The sequence below is a fragment of the Channa argus genome, chromosome 1, assembly GCF_033026475.1.
Source record: "Channa argus isolate prfri chromosome 1, Channa argus male v1.0, whole genome shotgun sequence".
Classification (NCBI taxonomy): domain Eukaryota; kingdom Metazoa; phylum Chordata; class Actinopteri; order Anabantiformes; family Channidae; genus Channa; species Channa argus.
This window is the reverse complement of record NC_090197.1, coordinates 1846101-1869431: the sequence shown is the minus strand read 5'-3', so window position 1 is coordinate 1869431 and position 23331 is coordinate 1846101. Positions and strand designations below refer to the sequence as shown.

Below are 23331 nucleotides of genomic sequence, written 5' to 3'. Positions count from 1 at the left end.
TTTCTATGATAATAAAGACAATGATGAGCTGCTGAGACCAGGTGTGTCACAGACAATACAGAAGCAACAGTAAAGACTGGAAGATGAACATAAAGAGTTTCCTGTGACTGCAGCAGTTTAGTGGGACTACAGAGTTAGTAAGTCCACATGTAGTTGTTGTGTGGACGACTTCCAACCCCACTACTCTGTCTGCACCATAGAGCACAGAGGGACGATATCTATGGAATAAAGAGGATTGAACATGTGACACAGAATGAACAAGTCAACAAATGTGAGATGACTCTGAGGATCAGGAAGAACATTTCAGAGTTTGACAAACAGCTTCATCCCAACAATCTTCTTCTCACAGATCCACTTTTTTGTACCAGTATTATATTCATGTGTTGTCCATCTTCCCTGTTTCTCACAACATGCTGCAAACCAGTCTGTAGGATTCTCCCGATTTGTTGCCCAGAACCTTTGGGATGAATAAAACAAATATTTTCATCATAAATTCCAGATTCTTTTTGTATTTAAATAAACTTAATTTTTACTCAGATTATGTCAATTTTTTTCAGTATTTCTCTCTATGGGACTTTGTAGACCATTGAGAACACAAAAGATCATGGGGATAAGTCTGATCCCAGATGTGAACTGAAACCTGGATCCAGGACTCTGAGATCTCCTCCATTCATTCCAATCAAAGTCAGTGACTCTGCTCAGACTCCAGCAGCATTTAGTGTCTTCCTGCTCTGATTCCTGCTTTTTAAAGCCACTGCACATGTTCAGTAGTGTTTCTCTCTCTGAGCCCAGTCACTGTCTGTTAGACTTTTCACTCCCAATCAGCACAGTTGTCATTTGTTTTAACAATAACTGAACTGTAATAGAAATAAACACTGTCTCACTTTTCTATCGGAGCTGATCCGTCCACCCATTTCCACTGAAATTTTTGCTGTGTCTGTGACCATTGTGTCCACAGACCAATCCAGGACTCTTCATGCTGATTCAGCTCGGTGACAAAGTCCTAACAGAAAGTCGATAATCAGTTCTTCTTAACATGTTTTTCTTTTGTTCATTTAACTGAGATCAGGGCTCCTGGTTATAGTTCATCAAAATTCTCCCATATTCATGTGACTTTTCATTGTCTATAAAAACTGACAGCAGGTCAGAAACACAAGGAACAGATTCATCAAAGATCACACACACATTAACACACACACACACACACACACACACACACTCACCTGTTCCTCTTTGTTGTTGATAATCACCAGATATGATCCTCTGTTCTCACAGTCTGTTCTGCTGTCAGACCAACTTTTCTTCCCAGTGGATTTAAAGTAACAACTGCATCCAAATCTCTTCCATCCTTTAGGACACAACTTCCCTTAATGTCAAACAAAAGTTTAAAGACAGATTTCATGTCATTCAGTATCAGAATGATGATGATCTGTAGTGTCACTGTGTAAAATAAGATCTTAATCTGCTGCTTTTCTCTTTCAGCTTCAGTTTAGAAAGAAGTTAAAACTCAGATTTTTAAGTGATGACCTGCAACAGAAATATCCACATAGAAAAATGTTCAACAAAATGAAACAACTCTAACTGAATATAAAGGCACATTTAAGTCACATCATGGAAATTGGTTTAATCCTGTTTTTAGTTTTTAAAATTTTTCTCCTCCTAAATTTTGTCTTTCAGCTGCTTTATTTCCAACTTATAACTGACTGTTGGTGATTGACGTGTCTTAAAAACAACATTACAACAATATGAATCCTGTCAAGTCTCAATGTAACATGAAGGTGAATCTTGTGTATAATGATATTTGGTAATGATTTCAAAATCTTACATGACATTTTGTCCTGGAGCTCATTGTAGCTTTTGGATCCATGTGGTGATGGAGATGAGTGAAAGGCTGCAAGGTCATAACATCACTTGTGACAACTCCTTTACATCCTACCGCCTTGGAGATGAACTTCAGAAGAGAAAGCTGACTATGTTGGGAACAATCAGAAGAAATAAGCCAAAATTTCCCAGTGAAAATGTGAAGATGCAGGGAAGATCTCTGTATTCCTCAATATTTGTTTTCACTGAGAAAGCAACAGTAGTTTCATACTGCCCAAAGAGAAACAAGAATGTTCTTTTCATGAGCACAGTGCACACAGATCTGATCATCTCTGAGCACAAGAGAAGACAAGAAGCTACAAATGATCCTGGACTACAACTCCACCAAAAGAGGAGCTGACAATCTAGACAAGTCACAGTGACATACAGCTGCCAGCGCAAGACAGCCTGTTAGCCCTCTGTGATTTTCTATAACATTGTGAATGCGTCTGCTCACAATGCCTATGTCCTGTTTACTGAAATCAACCAGCAATGGAATGCTGGCAAATTGACAATCATTGAAGACCCATTGTTGATGCTGATATCTTCAAAAGGTTGAGCTGAAGATATATTTCTCTTATTCAACAGAGATGTCAGAGAGACAGACAGAAATGCGATTTGAGACAGTGGAGTCCTCAGTGGAAAGGACAGGAAGAGCTGTGTGTCGTCAGCATAGCAATGATAGGAAAAGCCATGTGAGTGGATGATAGAACCCAGGGATGTAGTATAGATGGAAAAAGAAGAGGACCAAGATCTGAGCCCTGCAGCACATCGATGGAGACGCAAAGTAACCAAGTTCTAACAGCTCGAGCTTTAGGTGGTCACAACTTTATCCTGTGTTTCTTTGAAATGATTGGTCGTCTGTGGGTTTTTTAAAACCTGTTTACTGATGGAACAGCCACTAAGAAGATGGAATCCACTGGATTTGAATTCTCCTCACAAGCTGACAAATGGTTGGTGCTTGGAGAGCAGCCCAGCAGCTGTGGACTAATCCTATGGTTTAGGACACTGTGTGTGATGAGCCCAGAGCTGATCAGGACTAAATGATTAACAAGTTCAACACCATTCATTTGTAAGAAACATGTTTCTAACATCATTTCTAGGAGAAAATAAAACCTTCAACATTATGGAATAAAAGTCCTCACAGCGTGTGATGATCCCAGCCAGAATCAGAAGATACAGAACTCCCAGAGACACTGTAAAAACTCTGAAACTGCTGTTTCTCCCAGCTGGAAGCTTCTTCTCACTGTGTGGTTCTACAGAGACAAAATCCACAGACACATTTATTTCAGAATTGTTGGCCCTTTCTTGACAGCAGTGTTCCAGTGTTCTCATGCTATTGAATGCATGGTTATCAGTCATTGTCACAGCCACAGTTATGCTTTAGTAGGTCACCTACTACCTAACGGCACAGTTGTTATGATCAAGATGTGAGGGGAAATGCTGACATCTAGTGGCCGTAGTCAGTCTTTGTAGAGAAGGTCGGGGTGGATATGAAGGCAACAAAACCAGAGACAGCAGTTTGTGTCCTGTTTCCTGTGACATTGTCTTGAACATCAGCTTTCAGACCCTGTCTCACCCTGACCAAGCCAACATACAGGAGACTGTGGGTCCTTTTCTTTGACTGGAACAAGTCTCTCAGAGCTGAAGTCATTTAGAGAAATGATTCGAGGCTTAAGCCCCAGAAGCCGCCCTCCCTGCTCCGCTGATAATTTTAGTCCAAACTCTTTTTCTCAGTCCACATCCTTCTCATTTTGTTTCTTGTTGGGTTCTAATAACCACAACAGCGCTGATTACACCAGGAAGTACAGTTCTTCAACAGTGAAATAAACACAGAAGTCGACTTTGTCTTTTACTGCTGCAAGGGGAGCCGGCGGGTCTCAGTGACAGTTGCACTCACCCGAACACAGCCACTCCAAAGAGTATCCCCTTGCAAGCTCTTTTTATTGTAAACAGGACAGAACAGAGAAGGGTATGCCTTCACGTGATTGGACATTTCATGCATACATTACTTTTCTTTAAGTCAAACCATCTGGTTATTGAACAACCAGATATTCTCACCCAAGAAGGAATGTATGTATGTCCTGCTCTACAGGTCCTAAACTAGAAGATTTACAGAACAGGATGCACCTCCTGCTCTGTCCCAAGGGTAAACTAAATTAAGAAAGAATGTAGCGTAGAATACATACATCACACCAAGTTGACCATGTGAGTCCTGTGACTTACTATTCTTCACATAATGATAATAACACAAAGAATATAATATAGAATATAATAGAAAATATAATAGAAAATATAACAAACTCCCACAGTAGTCATGATATATATGATGACAATAACCATCTGTAAACTGTAACACTGCTGTTTTCATGTGATGATTCACCACATCAACATATACAACTGATGTATATGTAACAAATATCTGGCTAATTAATGTTCCTCATCCAGGGAAGCTCAGCAATAGGGAGGTTTGAGACAATGATTCGTGTGTTGGAGTGTTTGAAGGTTTGAGAGAGGAAGTAACAAACAACAAGTGATGTGTGATTAGTGTTTTCATAATTACACACACTGTGTGTTGTCTTCATGTGATCTACACACAACATGTCAGCTCCTGGTCACTGACCTTTGACCTCTTCTTTGACTGATCTGTCCCTGCTTTAGGTGAGGATAATATAAGTGAGGGACACAACTAACGGCACCAATGCATGTAACCACCACAGCACTGTTTTTGATTTCATTTCCATTTTTTTATAACTTCTCACTGTGTGGAAATTCAGCAAGAGTTTGATAAGACGAGTTCAACTCAAGAGCTGCCGACCATCACACGAGGAGCATCATAAGCAGCTAAGCACAAAGTTGTATGTCAGACACTCATTGACCCTCTGCATATTTGGCTTTTAACATAACAATCATACGAACATATGGACTATTGAAAGAGATACAGTGTCTGTGTTCAAACACTCTTTTTACAGACATGAGAAGTGACAGCACATGTTTTCATAGCTGAATGATTGTAGTTTTCTAGTGCATGTAGAACATTTCTGTCAGCTTAGAAATCTGCTTCTTTCTGTCAACTCAGCTCTTTTCTACCTGAAAACGTTGCTTTTTAATAACTAAACTCTTTAATAAATAAACTTCACTCTGATGTAGACTCAGCAGCAGCAAGTAATGAGCATCAGAAGTTAAAGTAATCGTCAGATGTTCCTGCAGATGTTACCGTTATTTCTCCCCAGATGTAACGACAATTTGGGGAAGTTCTTCATCAGAGGAAGATGCTGGCGGTGCTTGTGATTCTCCTGCACGGTGACAAAGTCACTGTCTAGATATAGTTAAATAATGTTTGTCTCGTGGACGATCAGGGCAAAGCAAAACACCTCCAGCCAGCTAAATGTTAAAGCTAATGTTACACTGTAAACCACTGTGCTGGTTACAACATGAGCAAATCCACCAGCTGCCTACACATCATTGATGGACGAGCCATTTACACTCGCTACAACTGTGAGTCTGATGTGGACTCATTTCCTCCTTTATCCTGTCTCTGACACACACACATAAGCTACATCACACACACCAACACACACACAAATAGTTACTTACTTGGGTTCAGTTGCAACATTTGACTTTGTCCGTTCAAGATTAAATTGTACATATTGTCACATGTACCAGTGTTAAAGCAGTGTGTGTGCGTAGCTGAGAGATGTGACTTTATTCTAGTATAAAGTGTCTCTGAGAAACTGAAAGAAGTGAAAAAAGTGTTACAACCGTCTCCAGTCTCCTCTATTTATTACAGTCATTATCTTGTAGATGATGACTCAGAGATCATCAGAGGACATGCTGTTTTTCAGAACTGGGGTGAAAACCCTACCACCTCTTGTGTTGAAGCCCTGTCCATGTCTCTGTTTTCTGAGTGACGCTGAGGACAATGGAGAATTATCAAAGTTTCCCAAAGCAAACAAGCTGTACCTGTCCACAGAGCACAAACCATATGAAGACTTTAAAAGTGGCATCAGAGCCACTGAGGGTTTGGATTCGCATGATCTGTCTTGTGCTTGTAATCGGTGGGCTGTTGAAAGCTTTTTTCCGTCTTTATCTCTCCCCCCCCCTCAATTACTAGTACTAAGTACATGCTATAAAAATTCACTCAAAGTATAAAAGTACAAGAACAGCACTAAGAAAAAATATTTACACAGTATTGAATTTTCATGTGCTGACTGCACAAATGTCCGAGTCTAGTTCAGGTTTGTTTGACAAAGTTGAACATTACGTCACCCAGTGGACTGGACAACAACCAAGGCACAGATGAGCGTAATAATGCAGAGGCCGCAGGCTGATGCCATGTAGGATGTGAGGAATTCATTTCTACAGTGCTCATATTCTAAATTCTTTGAACTGTGTTGCTGCATTTTATAAAATGTTAAATCCTATAAACAGAGACTGAAGGTTTTTAACGTACTGATTCATGATAAGAAAGACTTTTATGAAGCACAGTGAATGTGTGTATTAGCTTCACAGTACTTATATGCAGTCTTGAAATATGTGGTTTTCCTGTGGGTTAAGCATGTTTTGTGTGTTTGTTTAGCGGCTGTAACAATTAACTTTTAAATGACTCCTGTTATCTACTGCTCTGTTTTTTGATAACTGGGATCAAGTCAGTCTCTTCCATGAAGTTTGACTTGAACCGCAGCTCCAGCACAACGGCCGTGTTCATCAGAGGGAAACACAATGAAACAACAAGGTCAAGAGTACAAAAAAACCCACAGTGAATAAGATTAAATAACTATGATGGATATACAGGATATGAAGTTAAATCTAGAAATGGGTCCTGTAGCCCAGGATTAAAGGAGACCTGCAGCTAAAAAAACACTTCCTTTCTGCTCTTTCTCGCACTTGCATCTCGTGAAATCTTAACACTTTTCTGATTGGACTTTGCTTTGATCTGCTTGACTTAGATTCTTGCTGCCTTGTACCTCACTTGTAAGTTGCTTTGGATAAAAGCTTCTGCTAAATGACTAAATGAAAATGTAAATAATTAAAAACCAGGATCAATAAGCTTCAACATGATCAGTTCTGATATCAGTACTGAAGAAATTAAGAAAATCAATTTCTCATTACTCATTATTGCAGACTAACAGTTAACTTGCACGTGTTAAGACATTTATCTGTTTTTGCTATTTCAAGTCCAGAGAGGTCTGTCTGAGCAGCACAGACACACAGAGAACTGAACCTTCAAAAGTGTGGTTACACTTTACTAGAGACAATACTGACTATGCCCATCTGGTTCAAAAGCAACAAGTCTTTGGCATGTGAGCAGTCAGAGAGGAGGAGGATGGAGATGTCGAGAGAAGAGTAAAGTGTTGCTTGATGATGTTAGCAGGACGTCTACATCTGGCTTCCTGGTGTCAGTGGTGTTAAGTTTGTCCTGGTACTATTCAGTTTTTGCCTTGTTGACGGTGAGAAAAAGACACAAGCAAACTCTGATATTCAGCAAGAGCAAAGGAACTTTCTGGATTTGCACCACATCCTCTCATGCACATGGCAGCAGTTTTTACCTGAACAGAGCTGGAAATTGTGGAAAGTTTAAAAGTGTAACACCTCAGTGTGAAGCTTAAGTAAGGCAGCTAAAATTATAAGGAGTTCTGCTGTTTAAAGGTGGAATCCTGTCAGTGGAGCAAAGTAAACAAAACCACATGAATGATAGTGGAGAAAGTTGAACAGGATTTGAACTTTAATCTGTCCAACCAGTGTATTTCATAAAAATCTGAAAAATGTAAATGTAATTAACATAACAGCAGAATAACAGTGGTTAAAACAAAGCACCATGTGCTTTTATGCTGAATCCCCCTCTGTGTGTCTCAGGGTCTGAGGGTTTCAGAAACAATTTCACAATAAAACAGAACATTGAACCACAAATTACACTTTATTTCTTGCTCACCTGAGGATGGACATTTAATAAGACATGAAACATGATGCTGAGATAAACTCTCTCTTACTCTCTGTGTGTCCTCGCAGTTTCCCAGCATGCCTCAGCTGTGGAGGTGAATGAGGGGGACCAGTATGTCCTGCTGCACTGTGAGTTTCCTACTGATAACATGGACACCCCCACAGCAGTGTGGAGCCGCTACGATCTCAGTCCTTCAACCGTCCACCAGTGTCATCCGAAAGGTGATGAACTAATCCCATATGTCTTATAAAAGGAAGACAAACTGAAAGCATGCAACTGTACATAAACCTAAAAATATTTATATATGACATATAAACACTCATGGCCAGAAATATCAGCACCCTTTGCAATTCTGTCTTTAAATTGTTCCAATTGCAAATGTTCTGTTATTCAGGTGCTTATTGTGTTTATTTGCACTGGACCAACACAAAAAAACTGAGAAGAAAAGTCAAACTTGATAAAAATGTTTTAGTTCCACAGAATTCAAAAATGGACTGAACAAAATTATTGGCACCTTGTGAAATGAAATAATTGCTTTTCAAGCATGTGATGCTCCTGTAATTAGTATGTAGACACACCTGTGGGCAATACAGTAATCACAGGTGCAACCAGTTAAAATGGAGGAAAGTTGACTCAACCTTTGTGTTGTGTGTCACACTGAGCATGGAGAAAAGAGAGGTGGAGAAACAAAAGTCCATCTCCAGAGATCTGAATGTTCCTGTGCCCACTGTGTGTAATATCATCAAGAGGTTTACAGCTCATGGCTTCTGTTAAATGACTAAATGTAAATTAATGACTTGATCCATGTGTCCACTGCAGATGACTGAACATTTAAGGAGGTTTTGAGGTTCAACTTACAAAAACCACCTCAAGCACATCAACTTGTCCTGGTGCCAGCAACTTATGAACTTTTAGTAAATCCAGAGATCTGAATGTTCCTGTGTCCAATGTGGTGGAGCCTAAAACTCTCAGGGCAGTTTAATCCAATATAGGACAAATATCTGTTGTTTTTTATGGCTTAGGTTTTGCTCTTCTGAACCATCTGGACACAGCAATTGCTGAAAGTGGAAACAGCTTTTAGATGAAGACACTGCTGTAAATTGTTGTGTTGTAGATTTTCTCTCAAGTCAACTCATCTCCATGTTTCATCTTTGAACCCTTGGCAGCTGCTTTCTGACCAAATGCTTCTTTCCTGTTAGAAGCAGGTCAAAGGCTGTGATGTCCCACATCATATATTCATGGAGTTAGGAGCAACAACACAACTCTGCTCCACACTAACCACACAAGTCGAGCGTCCACATCAGAGTGGTCATTATTCTCCTACTTCTACCGGAGGCAGGATCACAGTCTGTGCATCCTGCCCATTCTTTTTCTCTTTCTTTGCTGTTAGTGCTGAAGTTCTGTGGAAATGTGATAGATCCAAATATTCTAAGGCCTTAAAACAATGACATTTGTCATGTTCTAATTAGGAAAATACAAACACTCAGGGTGGACAGTGTGGATGACTTGGTGCAAGAGTGAACACATTTTCTTCATCATCAACACAAACCTGACACCAACCTAAATGATTGGCAGTAATGAAAGAACCATCCAAATGTTTCTCTTAAGTCCAAGTATCAATGGTGCAGAGTGTGTGTGATGGTGAACAGAGGGAACTTTGATTTCAGCAGCTGATCTTCAGTCAGCAGTTTCTGTCCACAGGAGACACTCTCACAACTACACACTGCACAGAGACAACGAGGAACCAGGACAGATCCTGAACCCAGGATACAGAGGTTCAGTGAATGTGGTGTTGAAGGTGTGGAGGTGGATCAGTTTATCAGAGGAGACACTGTAGAAGGACAGAGAGCCAGCAGGACAGTCCACATACACTGCTACTCTGTGAGAGACAGAGGACGAGGAGATGGATGTTTGTCTGTTATTGTGCCAGACACAGTAACCATGATCAAAGCAGATCAGACTCCAGGACTGATTGTTCCATCCAAACGCACAGTCTTCACTGTTTCCTTTCCTTCTGATTCCTCTGTAACTCACTGATATAAAAACTGTTTCTCTCCACTCGACCTCCCAGTAACAGCGACCAGTCAGAACATTTCTACACAGCAGCTGAGACCAGTAATAAAATCTGTCTGGATGATCAGGATATGACTGATCCTCTTCCACATGTGTCACCTTCCTGTTGTTGTCAGACAGTTGTAGGTTTCTGTTTACTGTGTTTGGGTCCAGTTCCAGTTCACAGGCATCTGATGGAGAGAACAAGACACAAACAGCTGTAGTTTATCATCTGTTGATTTATCAGCAACTTTACTGACAATGACTGAAAGTAAATCATTGCAACTTCCATTTCATCTTCAACTGTGAAGAATGTTTGACTCCATTTCAAGTGAAATTCAACAATCCAGTTAGAACAATTATAATAGTAAAAATAATAAATGTTTGACTCAATAAAATTGGCATTGCAAACATTTGCTTTGCTGAGCACAAAAAAAAAAAAAAAAGACCTCTAGCAAAATGCTGGAAGGACTTTTGCAGACAGAGTTAAACTTGCACAGAAGCATTTGGATCTTAATTATTTAGTTTTGCTTCTGATGGATGAAGACGAAAGAACAATTAATCAGCAACAATTTGGTGCTAAAACACATCAGTAAAAAAAAAATACTGACAATTCTCAGGAATGGATGAACTGCTAACTTGAGGTAAAAAGAAAGTAAAAGCTTTAGGGACAGCAGAGGACAGCATTTGATCTTGAAGAAGGTCAGTCTTTGAGCTCTGGTCCTCAGTTAAAAACAGATACCAACCAGAGAACAGCAGAAATGCTTCGAATGCAAAGGAAGAAGATGATGATAACGGTGACCTATCACTTATTACAAAAACAGTGTTAAACCAGAAACTGTTGAACAAAACTTGTCATGTCGTAATCATTGTACTGTTCAAGGGCAACAATTTAAATTCAATTCAACTTTATTTATATAGCGCCAATTCACAACAAAGTCATCTCAGGGCACTTTACAAAATAAAGTCAAGATAATAAAGATGTATAAAGAGAACCCAACAATTCCCCCTGGAGCAAGCCATAGGCAACAGTGGAGAGGAAAAACTCCCTTTAACAGAAGAAACCTCCAGCAGAACCAGGCTCAGGGTGGACGGCCATCTGCCTCGACCGGTTGGGGTGAGTGGAAAGGGGAGAGAGGAAAAAACAGAGCAACAAAAAGCAACAACAGAACATCGGGCAGGTTGGTAGGACCAGTAGCTGCACGCTGGAAGACACACAGCTTCAAAGCCGGGGGACACCTGCAGAAAGGGACAGAGAGAAGGGGGACAGAGGAGGACAAAGACAACTACGGGAGAGAACACACAGAGTTAATGACATACAGTGGTGACAATTGTGGGGTGAGAGGAGAGGAGAGATGGTCAAGAGGAGGAAAGGAGCTCAGTGCATTGGGGGGTGGGTCCCCCAGCAGTCTAAGCCTATGGCAGCATAACTATAACTAAGTATAAGCTTTATTAAAGAGGAAGTTTTTAAATCTAGACTTAAAAGTAGAGAGGGTGTCTGCTTCCTGAATCTGAACTGGGAGCTGGTTCCACAAGAGAGGAGCTTGATAGCTAAAGGCTCTACCTCCTATTCTACTTTTGGAAATTCTGGGAACCACAAGTAGGCCTGCATTCTGAGAGCGAAGTGGTCTACTGGGATGATATGGTGCTATGAGGTCTTCTATATATGATGGAGCCTGACCATTCAGAGCTTTATATGTAGGAAGCAGGGTGTTAAATTCTATTCTAAACTTAATGGGAAGCCAATGGAGAGAAGCTAGTGAAGGTGAAATATGATCTCTCTTGCTAGTTCCAGTCAGCACTCTTGCTGCAGCATTTTGGATTAATTGCAGGCTCTTTATGGAGTTACTGGGGCATCCTGAAAGTAGGGAATTACAGTAGTCCAACCTAGAGGTAACAAATGCATGGACCAGTTTTTCGGCATCACTTTGAGACAGGATGCTCCTAATTTTGGCAATGTTCCGTAGGTGGAAGAAGGCTGTTCTAGAGATTTGTTTTATATGTGAGTTAAAGGACAGATCCTGATCAAAAATAACTCCAAGGTTCCTTGCAGTAGTACTGGAGGCCAGACTTATGCCATCTAGTGTAACAATATGGTTGGACATCATATCTCTGAGATTTTTGGGCCCAAATACTATGATTTCAGTTTTGTCTGAGTTTAAAAGTAAAAATACTGTGGGACATCCAGTGTAGAGGTGATCTTACTCGAATCTAACGCTCCTGACTCTTCAGCACATACTTCACTCCAGAGATCGTTGTTAGACAAACATTGAACATTTATTGTACTTGCTTCTCAACTTAGCCAATGACAGATCAATTGTATATACAACTTTAAGCACAGTGATCTCACAAGCACGCTCACTAGCTGTTTCATCAAACAAGTTTCCCAAAGTATGTCTGAACTCACAGAACTCACAGGACTTGCAGAACTCGGTAAGAAACCGTGCCTCTACAGCTACACACAGAACCCTTTTCTTTTACCTTGTTGCGGTCCACACCTTTCTTGTAGTCAGAGTTCCTCTGCTTCAGTTACTGTGTCACGTTTACACCCTTCAGTAGCTGAGCTAAAACTGCATCTCTCCTTAACAAACCCTTAGCACTGTATAGTTTCCTTGACCACTGGTCCACAAACTTAAAGCTAATTTACAAAGGCAATCATCAAAGGCAAACTATCAAAGCCGTATGATGTCACTAAAGACATCATCAGTACATAGACACGTCACAAACACACGTTACATAAACAATTACATTACACACACACAGCAAACATTACATAAAACAAGTAACTAAACTAACCCCCTTGGTTGGCTCATACATCCAGGCCTTTATGTCTTGTAGGCTTGAAGCTTTATTAACTGATTATTTTCATCTGGTTTCATAAATAACTAGAAAAGGCAATTTCCAAGGAAATTACGTGGGAGAGCTGTTAAGTCGCCCGGTAGAGGCCGACCGCTCAGAAGCTGCTGAGAGCAGAGGCGTTTGTACGTTCAAAGCCGCAAACGCTGAAGAGAGATAAATACAAACAAAAAGAGAAAGAAGAAGATGACAAGAAAAAGAAAAAATCCAAAATCCCAGGAAAAGTTGAATTCAGAAAAGAAAAAAAGTAGAAAGTAACAATGGAGGAAGTAAATAAGTAAAAAGTTGATATTTAAAGTGTAAAGAAACAGAAAAAGAAGCAAAGTAAAAAGTTCCTATTGAAAGTGTAAAGAAAAAAGTAAGAAGTGAAAAAGCAACAACTTGATTAACAAAAGTGGAAAGAAGTAGTAAGAAACAAAGGAAAAGGTAAATATTCCCAAAGTTAAAAGAAACAAAAAAAGAAGCAAAGTAAAAAAGTTGCTATTAAAGTGTAAAGAAAAAAGCTAGAAGTAACTACTTAGAAATGAAGGAACCATTTTAATGCTGAAAAACTGTTAAAAAGTTGAAAAGAGCTTTTAATTTGAAAGTGTGTTTCCTGTCTGTGTCTGTGTGGTAGTTTGTGTGTCCACTGTAGGGAGACTTCAAAACAAAGTTATTTTAGCATTTAAATGCTAAATAATTAAAATAAGAATGATAAAAGGCTTTTATTTTGAAAGTGTTTCCTGTCTGTGAGGGTGTGTGTAGGGAAACTTCACCACAAAGTCATTTTAGCATTTAAATGCTAAAAAGTGGATAAAATATTATGAAAGGCTTTTATTTTGAAAGGGTATTTCCTGTCTGTGAGGGTGTGTGTCTGTGTGTGTCTCCACTGTGTATGTTGAGGGAGAAAAACTCAGGTAAAGTGTGTGGACACAGCTCTGAGGCTGATTACATGACGTCATGCAGCTGTGTCCGTTACCATGACAATGACTGCTGCCTGCCTGCTGAGTCATGTGAGCCAAATGCAAAGGCAGGCTGGAAAAGTACTGAGACTATGCCTCGCAAAATGCTCAAAATATGAAAAAGTATTAGTCCTATCGAAACAATTCAAAAACTGTGAGTGACAAAAGGCTTCAATGAACACACTGATGTACTTTATTTGAATATACTCCATAAAATGAAGGCGTGGTGGCAATTTGAAAACAGCCCCCCGTTTGTGATTTGAGGAGAATTTAAGAACCTCTGTTATAATGGGCTCCAATGGGAGTTTCAGACGGCACTCTCTCCGCTTCTGGACTCTTGGAGAAAGAACCGTCAGTCCTGTCACTATGAGAGTTATATTTACTGAAAGAAGACAAAAATACCTACATTCTGATGTATAGTTTGTTTATGTAAGATTAAAGTTGATTGAAGGAAAGAAGGAAAAGAAGGAAAAAAGTTGCTAAAAGTGGAAGCTGAAAAGTTAGAGTGCGTGTGATGTCACCCACTCTAGCTGCTCCAACATTCCGCAATACACACTAATGGAAAAGTTGAAAAAGCTCCAAAAGTTGCCTAAAACTAAAACTGCGATTATTCAAAAAGTATAAAAGATACAAAGAAGCTGATCCACCCAGAAAAAGTTGAAAGGATCTAGACCCGTATAAAGTTTAAATGAAGTTTCTACTCCAAAGTATGATGACACAAGAGGCAGATGAAAAGTGGCAAGTTGAAGGGAAGTTTTAAGTGGCTTCCATTCATTTTCAATGGGAAAAAAAGTTGATAAAAAGTGAAATATAATAAAAAGTATAAAAGTTATTAATAAGAAAAGTAATAGCATAGATCTCCTAAAAGAGACCTACGTTTAGGAAGTGGAACGAAGTTTCTACGACAAACCGTCTAGGAGGAGATAGTGACCGAAAAACGGCGAAATAATAATAATAATAAAGAAAAGGATCTCATAAGTGTGAGAGCTGTGCTTACAGCTCTCCCACTAACTAGAATGGGCATTTCCTGCAGAAAATGCGTGTGATTGCTGAAAGCCAGCCGCCGCAGCCGCTGCAGCCATCGCCGAATCTGCAGCTCTGAACGTTGTAGAAGCGACAGGCAACACTGTAGCATGTGTAGTTTTTTAAAATATTGAACAACTAGTGAGTTGCAGTACCGCCAACGGCCGTTAGGTGGCGCACGTGGTAGTACTAAAGGCCCTGTACAACATAGAAGTGAAATTAGAAAAAAAAAAAAAAAATTTAGGAGTTAAAAAACGAGTTAAATAACTGACCACACGGTGGCGCTAGAGAGCCCACACTGTAACATGTGAAGCATTTCATCATGGGGCATCATGGGTCAAAGTTTCATAACAATATCACGCATAGTTTCCGAGATATAGCCGTGTGAAGATTGCTCTCATAGACGGCAATGCAAAATAAAAATCATACAAATATTCATAACAATTATTGTACATCAGCTGTCAGCCCACAGAGTAATACATCTACTCTCCTAACTGTACTTAACATATTACAGTTGGAACCATGTTTCTAGCTGTAAGCGTGTAGGACTAGTAGCATGTCAAAACAACTAACATATACAGGCTGATATCTGACCACACGGTGGCGCTATAGAGCCCACGCTGTAACATGTGAAGCACTTCATCATGGGACAGCATCCCACAAAGCTGCATCATGCTACCATGTGTAGTTTTTGAGATATTGCAGTTTAAACATCACTCCCATAGACTTTCCATTCAAAAAAAATATCATATTAATATTCATAATAATTACAGTACATTAGCTGACAGCACATAGGGTAGTGAGCACACCTCTCCCAACCATGCTTAACATATTACAGTTGGAACCATGTTTGCAGCTTTTAGCATTCAGGACTTACAGCACGCCGAAAAACGGGCGGAAGAATACGGAATAATAATAATAATAATAATAATAATAATAAAATTAAATACTGGAAACAACAATAGTGTGATTGCTTTCAGCAATCACACTAATAATAATAATAATAAAATTAAATACTGGAAACAACAATAGTGTGATTGCTTTCAGCAATCACACTAATAATAAAGAAAAGGATCTCAATAGTGTGAGAGCTGTGCTTACAGCTCTCCCACTAAATATAGCTGGGTATCATCAGCATAACAGTGGAAATTTATGGAGTGTTTTCTGATAATGTTGCCTAAAGGAGACATATATAAAGTAAAAAGTATTGGTCCTAACACAGAGCCTTGTGGAACTCCATAGCTAACCTTTGTGTGCATGGAGGATTCATCATTAACATGAACAAATTGAATTCTATCAGATACATAAGATTTAAACCAACCTAGTTCAGTTCCTTTAATCCCAATTTCATGTTCCAGTCTCTTTAATAAAATGTTGAGATCAATATTATCAAATGCAGCACTAAGATCTAACAGAACAAGTATAGAGATGAGTCCATTATCTGAGGCCATGAGAAGATGGTTGGTGACTTTTTACCAGTGCTGTTTCTGTACTATGATGAACTCTAAATCCTGACTGAAAGTCTTCATACAAATTATTCCTATGAAGGTGATCACATAATTGTTTTCCGACTACTTTTTCAATTATATTAGAAATAAAGGGGAGATTAGATATTGGTCTGTAATTGGCTAAAACACCTGGGTCAAGACAGGGTTTTTTAAGTAGTGGTTTAATTACAGCTACCTTATAGGCCTGTGGTACATAGATATCATAAATCTATCTTTAGAAACAGGCTAATATGAATGTATCTATTAAGGGTAAAGTTTCCTTGAACAGCTTAGTTGGAATAGGGTCTAGCAGACAGGTTGTTGGTTTAGATGAGGTAATAATTGAAGTTAGCTCACAGAGATCTATGGGTAAAAAGCAGTCTAACAGGGATTGGGGCCTTATCGATGACTCTAGCACTGCTGTCCATGAAGATCTATCTGTAATTTTTGGGGGGAGGATCTGGTGAATTCGTTCTCTAATGGCTACAATTTTATTCATAAAGAAGGTCATAAAGTCATTGCTGCTCAAAGTTAAGGGAATAGTAGGCTCAACAGAACTATGGCTCTTAGTCAGCCTGGCTACAGTGCTGAACAGAAACCACGTCATTGGCAAGCTTGGAGTCTCCTTCCACTGCTATGCTGATGATACTCAGCTCTACGTGAGACTGAGCCCAACCCCACTGACCCCTCCGTCAACTCTTACCTGTTGCCTGGAGGACATTAAGGCGTGGATGACAGAGAACCTCCTTCAGCTAAACAGCATGAAAACCGAAGCCCTTCTAGTTGGCACCACTCATCAGCTTCATTCCTCAACCATAAATTGTATCTCCTCTTCTGGTCACACCATTACCCTCTCCAATTCTACGACCCCCACCTGTCATTCGAAACACATGTCCAACACCTCTGCAAAATTGCATTTTTTCATCTGAGAAACATAGCCAAACTCCGCCCCTCTCTGTCCCTCTCTGATGCTGAAAGGCTGGTCCACGCTTTTGTCTCCTCCAGGCTGGACTACTGCAATGCACTTCTCATTGGAGTCTCCGGCAGGAGCCTTCAAAAGCTCCAATATGTTTAAAACAGCGCCGCCAGGATCTTTATGAGAGTGCGGAAACACCAACACATCACTCCTGTCCTCTGGACACTTCACTGGCTCCACATCCACCTTCGCATTGATTATAAAGTCTGTCTACTCACCCACCAGTGCATCCATGGAAATGCCCCATAGTATCTAAAGGAACTCCTCACACTGCAATCTACAACTAGACACCTCCGTTCCACCAACACCTATCGCCTCTACCCCACCAGACCCAAACTCCATACAATGGGGGACCGAGCTTTCTCAGCAGCTGCACTTGTGTAGCACTTTGAGATTTGTTAGCAAATGTAAAGTGCTTTATAAATAAAATGAATTTTTATTATATTATTGAACAGAAACCAGTGGTTGTTCTTGTTTTCTTCTATTAATGATGAATAATATGCTGTTCTGGCATCACTGAGAGCTTTTTTGTACATTTTTAAACTATTTTTCCAGGCTAAATGAGATTCTTCTAAATTTCTGGAACGTCACTTCCTTTCTAACTTTCGTGTTGCCTTTTTTAAGTTGCGTGTTTGTGAACTATACCATGGAGATCACCTCTGCTGGTTTACTGCCTTCTTTTTCAGAGGGGCAACACTATCGAGTATTGTACGTAGTGAGGCTGCAGAATTGTCAACAAGATAATCTATTTGTGCAGGAGTAACATTAAGGAGACTACTTTCATTGTATTAACATATGGTAAAGCAAATGATGAAAAAATAATTTCTTTAAATTTGTTGACAGGTTTTTCACTTAAGCATCTGCTATAGTGGAATTTTTCCCTAACTGCTATATAGTCTGTTATTGTAAATTCAGATGTTATTAGAATATGGTCAGACAGAAGAGAGCTGTGAGGAAATATTGTTAAATTATCTGTTTCAATTCCACACGTAAGGACAAGGTCTAAAAACTCTGAATAAGGGACTGGAGGACGGTACAGGATAACAAATAATAGTGGTTTTTGAGTTTTCCAGTTTGGGTGTGAAAGGCTAAGAGTAAGACTTGAGATTGATTGATTTAATTCTAACATATTTCCAGCCACATTGAGGAAAAACAGAAGTTAAATCCTGAATGAACTTCTGGAGAAAGTCATCTTTGTTCTTCAGTCAAGAAAAGCTTCAAATCTAGTGGAACATGTGCAGCTGTGTTTTCAGGAATCAAACTTAAAGCACACTCACACTTCCTCACACCAGGTTTCAGTCTCTGTGGTCCACCATGATCCACCCTGGAGGAAGAGACAAAGTCAGAATCAGCTTCATCCACCTTCACTCATCTCCACCATTAAACATGAACCAGAGTTCCTCAGTTAGTCAGAGACACAGAGAAACAGTGTGAGAGCTGCTGTTGTCTGTCCATCTGTCCATACCTGAGAGTGTCCAGTCTCCAGTGTGGATCCTTAAGTCCAGCAGACAGCAGCTTCACTCCTGAGTCTCCTGAATGGTTGTAGCTCAGGTCCAGCGCTCTCAGATGGGAGGGGTTGGAGCTCAGAGCTGAGGCCAGAGAAGCACAGCCTTCCTCTGTGATCAGACAACCTGACAGACTAAACACACACACAGACACACACACATACATACATAGAAGATATTGACTTTATTCATTTGCTGGAGACATAACCATAAACTAAATCTAGGCTATAAAATGTCATCATTCAAATTCATGCTCCACCTTTTTTACCAACTAAACAGCCAACTGTAGAAACTAGAATTAAGGTGGGTCATGGAACCAAGTCAGGTTGTGGACCTGCTCTTTGCCTTTGCAAGGATACTGGAGAGGTCAGAGGAGTTTGCTACACAAGTAAAAACATATTTTCCTGCTTAAGATCTGCAGAATCTCATGTGTGTTATAGTAACTAATGTCCATCATTTGTTCCTTTCATTTCTGACAATAATACAATGACATTGGAGCCTTGTAGTTAGTCCGAAGTAAACGCTCTCCATTAGTTAATCTGTGTCCACTTCAATTATTGATATTTTATTGGTTGTGGGGATTTTTCTCTTCAGACCAAACATGTTGGAGTCCAACTGAATATAGCTGAGCAAATTTACTTTATAAACAAGTCAAGTTTCTGTGGTTAGAACAAAAACATTACCCAGCTGACAATCTGCTGAGTCAGCAAACCTCTTCATCACGATAGCTTGTCAAATGACTGTTTACAAAAATATGAATCCTGACCTGAGAGTTTCCAGTCTGCAGTGATGTTGCTTCAGTCCAGCACACAGCAGCTTCACTCCTGAATCCTGCAGGTCATTGTTACTCAGGTCCAGTTCTCTCAAACTAGAGGACTGGGAGCTGAGAACTGAAGACAGAGCTTCACAGCTTCTCTCTGAGAGGTTACAGTCACTCAGTCTAAAAATAATCCAGTAAAACCAAAGAAACCAGTTACAAACATTAGTTTTCTGTCATGTCAACAACAATCCACTTAATCTGAAATAGTCTGTGCACATACAGAGCTTTGTTGGAGGCTTTGATCACTGGCAGCAGCCTCAGAAGAGCCTCCTCTGAAGCAGAGTATTTCTTCAGGTCAAACACGTCCAGATCTTTTTCTGATGACAGTAAGATGAAGACCAGAGCTGACCACTGATCAGGAGACAGTTTATCTGTGGAGAGACGTCCTGATCTCAGGGACTGTTGGATCTCCTCCACTAGAAAACCATCGTTCAGTTCATTCAGACAGTGGAACAGGTTGATGCTTTTCTCTGCAGACAGATTCTCACTGATCTTCTCCTTGATGTACTGGACTGTGTCCTGATTGGTCTGTAATCCACTTCCTGTCTGGGTCAGCAGGCCTCGTAGGAGATTCTGATTGGTCTGCAGTGAAAGACCAAGGAGGAAGCGGAGGAACAAGTCCAGGTGTCCATTTGGACTCTGTAAGGCCTTGTCCACAGCACTCTGGTAGAGAAGTTTTACATCAGGTCTAAACACTTCAGGCGACACAGATGTTGATTCATGTTCTGACAGCAGATTGACTCCAGAGTTGATGATTGTCAGATGGACATGAAGAGCAGCTAGAAACTCCTGAACACTCAGATGGACGAAGCAGAACACCTTGTCCTGGTACAGTCCTCTCTCCTCTATAAAGATCTGTGTGAACACTCCTGAGTACACTGAGGCTGCTCTGATATCGATGCCACACTCTGTCAGGTCTGATTCATAGAAGATCAGGTTTCCTTTCTGCAGCTGCTCAAAAGCCAGTTTTCCAAGAGACTCAATCATCTTCCTGCTCTCTGGACTCCAGTGTGGATCTATCTCAGCTCCTCCATCATACTTGATGTTCTTCAGTTTGGACTGAACCACCAGGAAGTGGATGTACATCTCAGTCAGGGTCTTGGGCAGCTCTCCTCCCTCTCTGGTTTTCAAAACATCCTCCAGAACTGTAGCAGTGATCCAGCAGAAGACTGGGATGTGGCACATGATGTGGAGGCTTCGTGATGTCTTGATGTGGGAGATGATTCTGCTGGCCTGCTCCTCATCTCTGAATCTCTTCCTGAAGTACTCCTCCTTCTGTGGGTCAGTGAACCCTCTGACCTCTGTCACCATGTCAACACACTCAGGAGGGATCTGATTGGCTGCTGCAGGTCGTGTGGTTATCCAGAGCAGAGCAGAGGGAAGCAGGTTCCCCCTGATGAGGTTTGTCAGCAGCACATCCACTGAGGTGGACTCTGTAACATCAGTCAGGATCTCGTTGTTGTGGAAGTCCAGAGGAAGTCGACACTCATCCAGACCATCAAAGATGAACACAACCTGGAACTGTTCAAACCTGCAGATTCCTGCTTCTTTGGTTTCAGGAAAGAAGAGATGAACAAGTTCCACCAAGCTGAACTTTTTCTCTTTCAGCACATTCAGCTCTCTGAAAGTCAATGGAAATGTGAACTGTATGTCCTGGTTGACTTTGTCTTCAGCCCAGTCCAGAGTGAACTTCTGTGTTAAGACTGTTTTCCCAATGCCAGCCACTCCCTTTGTCATCACTCTTCTGATTGGTTCATCTCTTCCAGGTGAGGCTTTAAAGATGTCTTCTTGTCTGATGGTTGTTTCTGGTCTGTCTGGTTTCCTGGATGCTGTTTCAATCTGTCTGACCTCATGTTCATCATTGACCTCTCCAGTCCCTCCCTCTGTGATGTAGAGCTCTGTGTAGATCTGATTCAGAAGGGTTGGGTTTCCTGCTTTAGCGATGCCCTCAAACACACACTGGAACTTCTTCTTCAGGTTAGACTTGAGTTTACATCCACACACTGCAGCATCAATTCCTGAATGAACAAAGAAGAAATGAAATCAGTGAGTGGATCCTTCAGAAAATCAGAGAATCTAAACTTTTAAGTGTCTGTAGAGTTTTTCTTCCTCCATCAGTTTTATCATCAGTGGAGGACAAACAGCCTCTGATCTGATACAGATGTGCAGCATATTTACAGCAGAGTTTGGAAATGGAAACCTCTCTCCTGCTGTTTCCATTTCCTCTTTCCATCATGTTAAATCTGTTCAAATCCTCTTACTGCTCTGCAGACAGTCAGCCAGCTCCTCCTGCTTCATTCTCCTCAGGAAGTTCACTGTGATCTTCACAAATGACTCTCTGCTGCTCCTCCTCTGCTCTTCATCCTCCTCATCCTCCCTCTGACTCTCTGAGCATTCTGGGTAATCTGGTCTCAGGACCCTCTGGATCTCCTTCAGCTGGGTCTTCACAAAAGTGACAATGTTGTCTTCCAGCAGCTGGAACAGAATGAGAAGTGAACATTTCATTTAAACTGGTAGAAGACAACATGTGATTCATCTGTCAGTCTGAAGACCTGCTGGTCTGAACACAGCAGCATGGACTCTGTTAGGACCTGAATGGCTGTTGAACATTCAGTCTGGGTTTTATGTAGTTCATAGTCAAAGTGTGATTGGACATGTACAGACCATAAATATGGAGTCCAGGTCTGGTTGATGCTGCTGGGCAAACTGATCACTGTGAACCTCTGAGCTCTGCTGCTCAACTCTGGGGACAAAATAGAAACTTTAAGGAAATGTAATGACTCATAAACAAAGTGAGTAAAAAGTAAGTGTTCATGTGGACACCTGGTGGACAGCGTCACTTCAGGACAAATGGGAAACACTGAGTAAAAGTTGCAGTACAGTGGCTGAATGTGGACAGGGTGTAAACCTGTATATCCTGCACATATTAAAAGATGTTTCTTGTCTTTTAAGCCTGAAGGTGGTAGTTGAAGGACAAAAAGGTCTTGTTTGCTTTATAGGTCAGTTGCATGAACTTCTGAATGTCAGGATTCAGTTTGAAATTCTTACCTTCCATCAGAAGCTTGTTCATCTTTCAAGTCAATAGAATGAATCTTAAACCTGTCAGTCTTCATGGAGACCGAGCTGTGTATCATCCTGATATAAACAAGTGACAAAGTATTTTAAAGGTAAAAAAGAGATGATTTTTGACTGAACCTCATTTGCAGTTTTCCTGTTTTTGGTTTGTTGCTGACTCAATACAAAGTGTTTGTGCTGTAAACGTCTGAACTGTGATAACAGAATTTGGAATTAACGTTAATAAACTGCAGATGTTATGTGACACAAACAAGACACTGGATGAAGTCTAAGTCTTCAGTTCACTAAAGCTCACATGGACATTGTCCTGTCAGGGTTATGACTAAAGTCGTGTTGCCATCAACAACTGTGAAGGTGATAGAAATGGAGATGAGCAGCTGGTCAGACTAGATCAGGCTGATCACTGTGAACCTCTGAGCTCTGTTGCTGAACTCTGGAGAGAAAATAGAAACTTTAAAGGACGACTTCACTGATTTTGAACTGGCTTCTTTTGGTTCTACTTTGGGTAGTACATGCACATAAAGGCCATTAAATTTCCCACTGACTTCCCTATATCAAAATATTTTTGTACTTGTAGCTGGAAAATGCCTCTAGATGACATCACTTGGAGGAGCAGATTTTGTCATCTTGTTGGTCAAATTATGGAATTTGTAATCATGGTCGACCTGCTTCTCCAGAATTTCCCGAGATAACATCATCTTAACGCCTAATATTGAAGAATTTCTCCAGGTTATGTCATCTGGAGGTGTTCTTCAGCTCGAAGCAGAGAAATACTTTAACCCACCTATTACCTTT

General features: G+C 40.5%; 1 protein-coding gene across 1 annotated transcript; it reads right to left on the bottom strand.

Annotated features, from left to right (window-relative positions):
* Nucleotides 1–7758: 7758 nt before the first annotated feature.
* LOC137102147 (NLR family CARD domain-containing protein 3-like) lies at nucleotides 7759–22595 on the bottom strand. Its single transcript, XM_067481347.1, has 8 exons — nucleotides 22510–22595; nucleotides 22126–22204; nucleotides 21723–21936; nucleotides 19682–21479; nucleotides 19408–19581; nucleotides 18602–18775; nucleotides 18414–18460; nucleotides 7759–10044 (listed from the first exon to the last, which is right to left on the bottom strand). The coding sequence occupies exons 1-8, from the start codon at nucleotides 22593–22595 to the stop codon at nucleotides 9518–9520; spliced, it is 3099 nt and encodes a 1032-aa protein (XP_067337448.1). The 3' UTR covers nucleotides 7759–9517.
* Between the last annotated feature and the right edge of the window lie 736 nt (nucleotides 22596–23331).

Bases quoted from the DNA above. Each gene is read 5' to 3' on its own strand.
- LOC137102147 (XM_067481347.1), bottom strand. From the start codon at position 22,595: ATGATACACAGCTCGGTCTCCATGAAGACTGACAGGTTTAAGATTCAT. The intron at 19,582-19,681 runs GTATGTGCACAG...GATTATTTTTAG, and splicing joins AAAGCCTCCAACAAAGCTCT to ACTGAGTGACTGTAACCTCT. The intron at 10,045-18,413 runs GTGAGTGTGCTT...TCTCTCCATCAG, and splicing joins GAAACCTGGTGTGAGGAAGT to ATGCCTGTGAACTGGAACTG.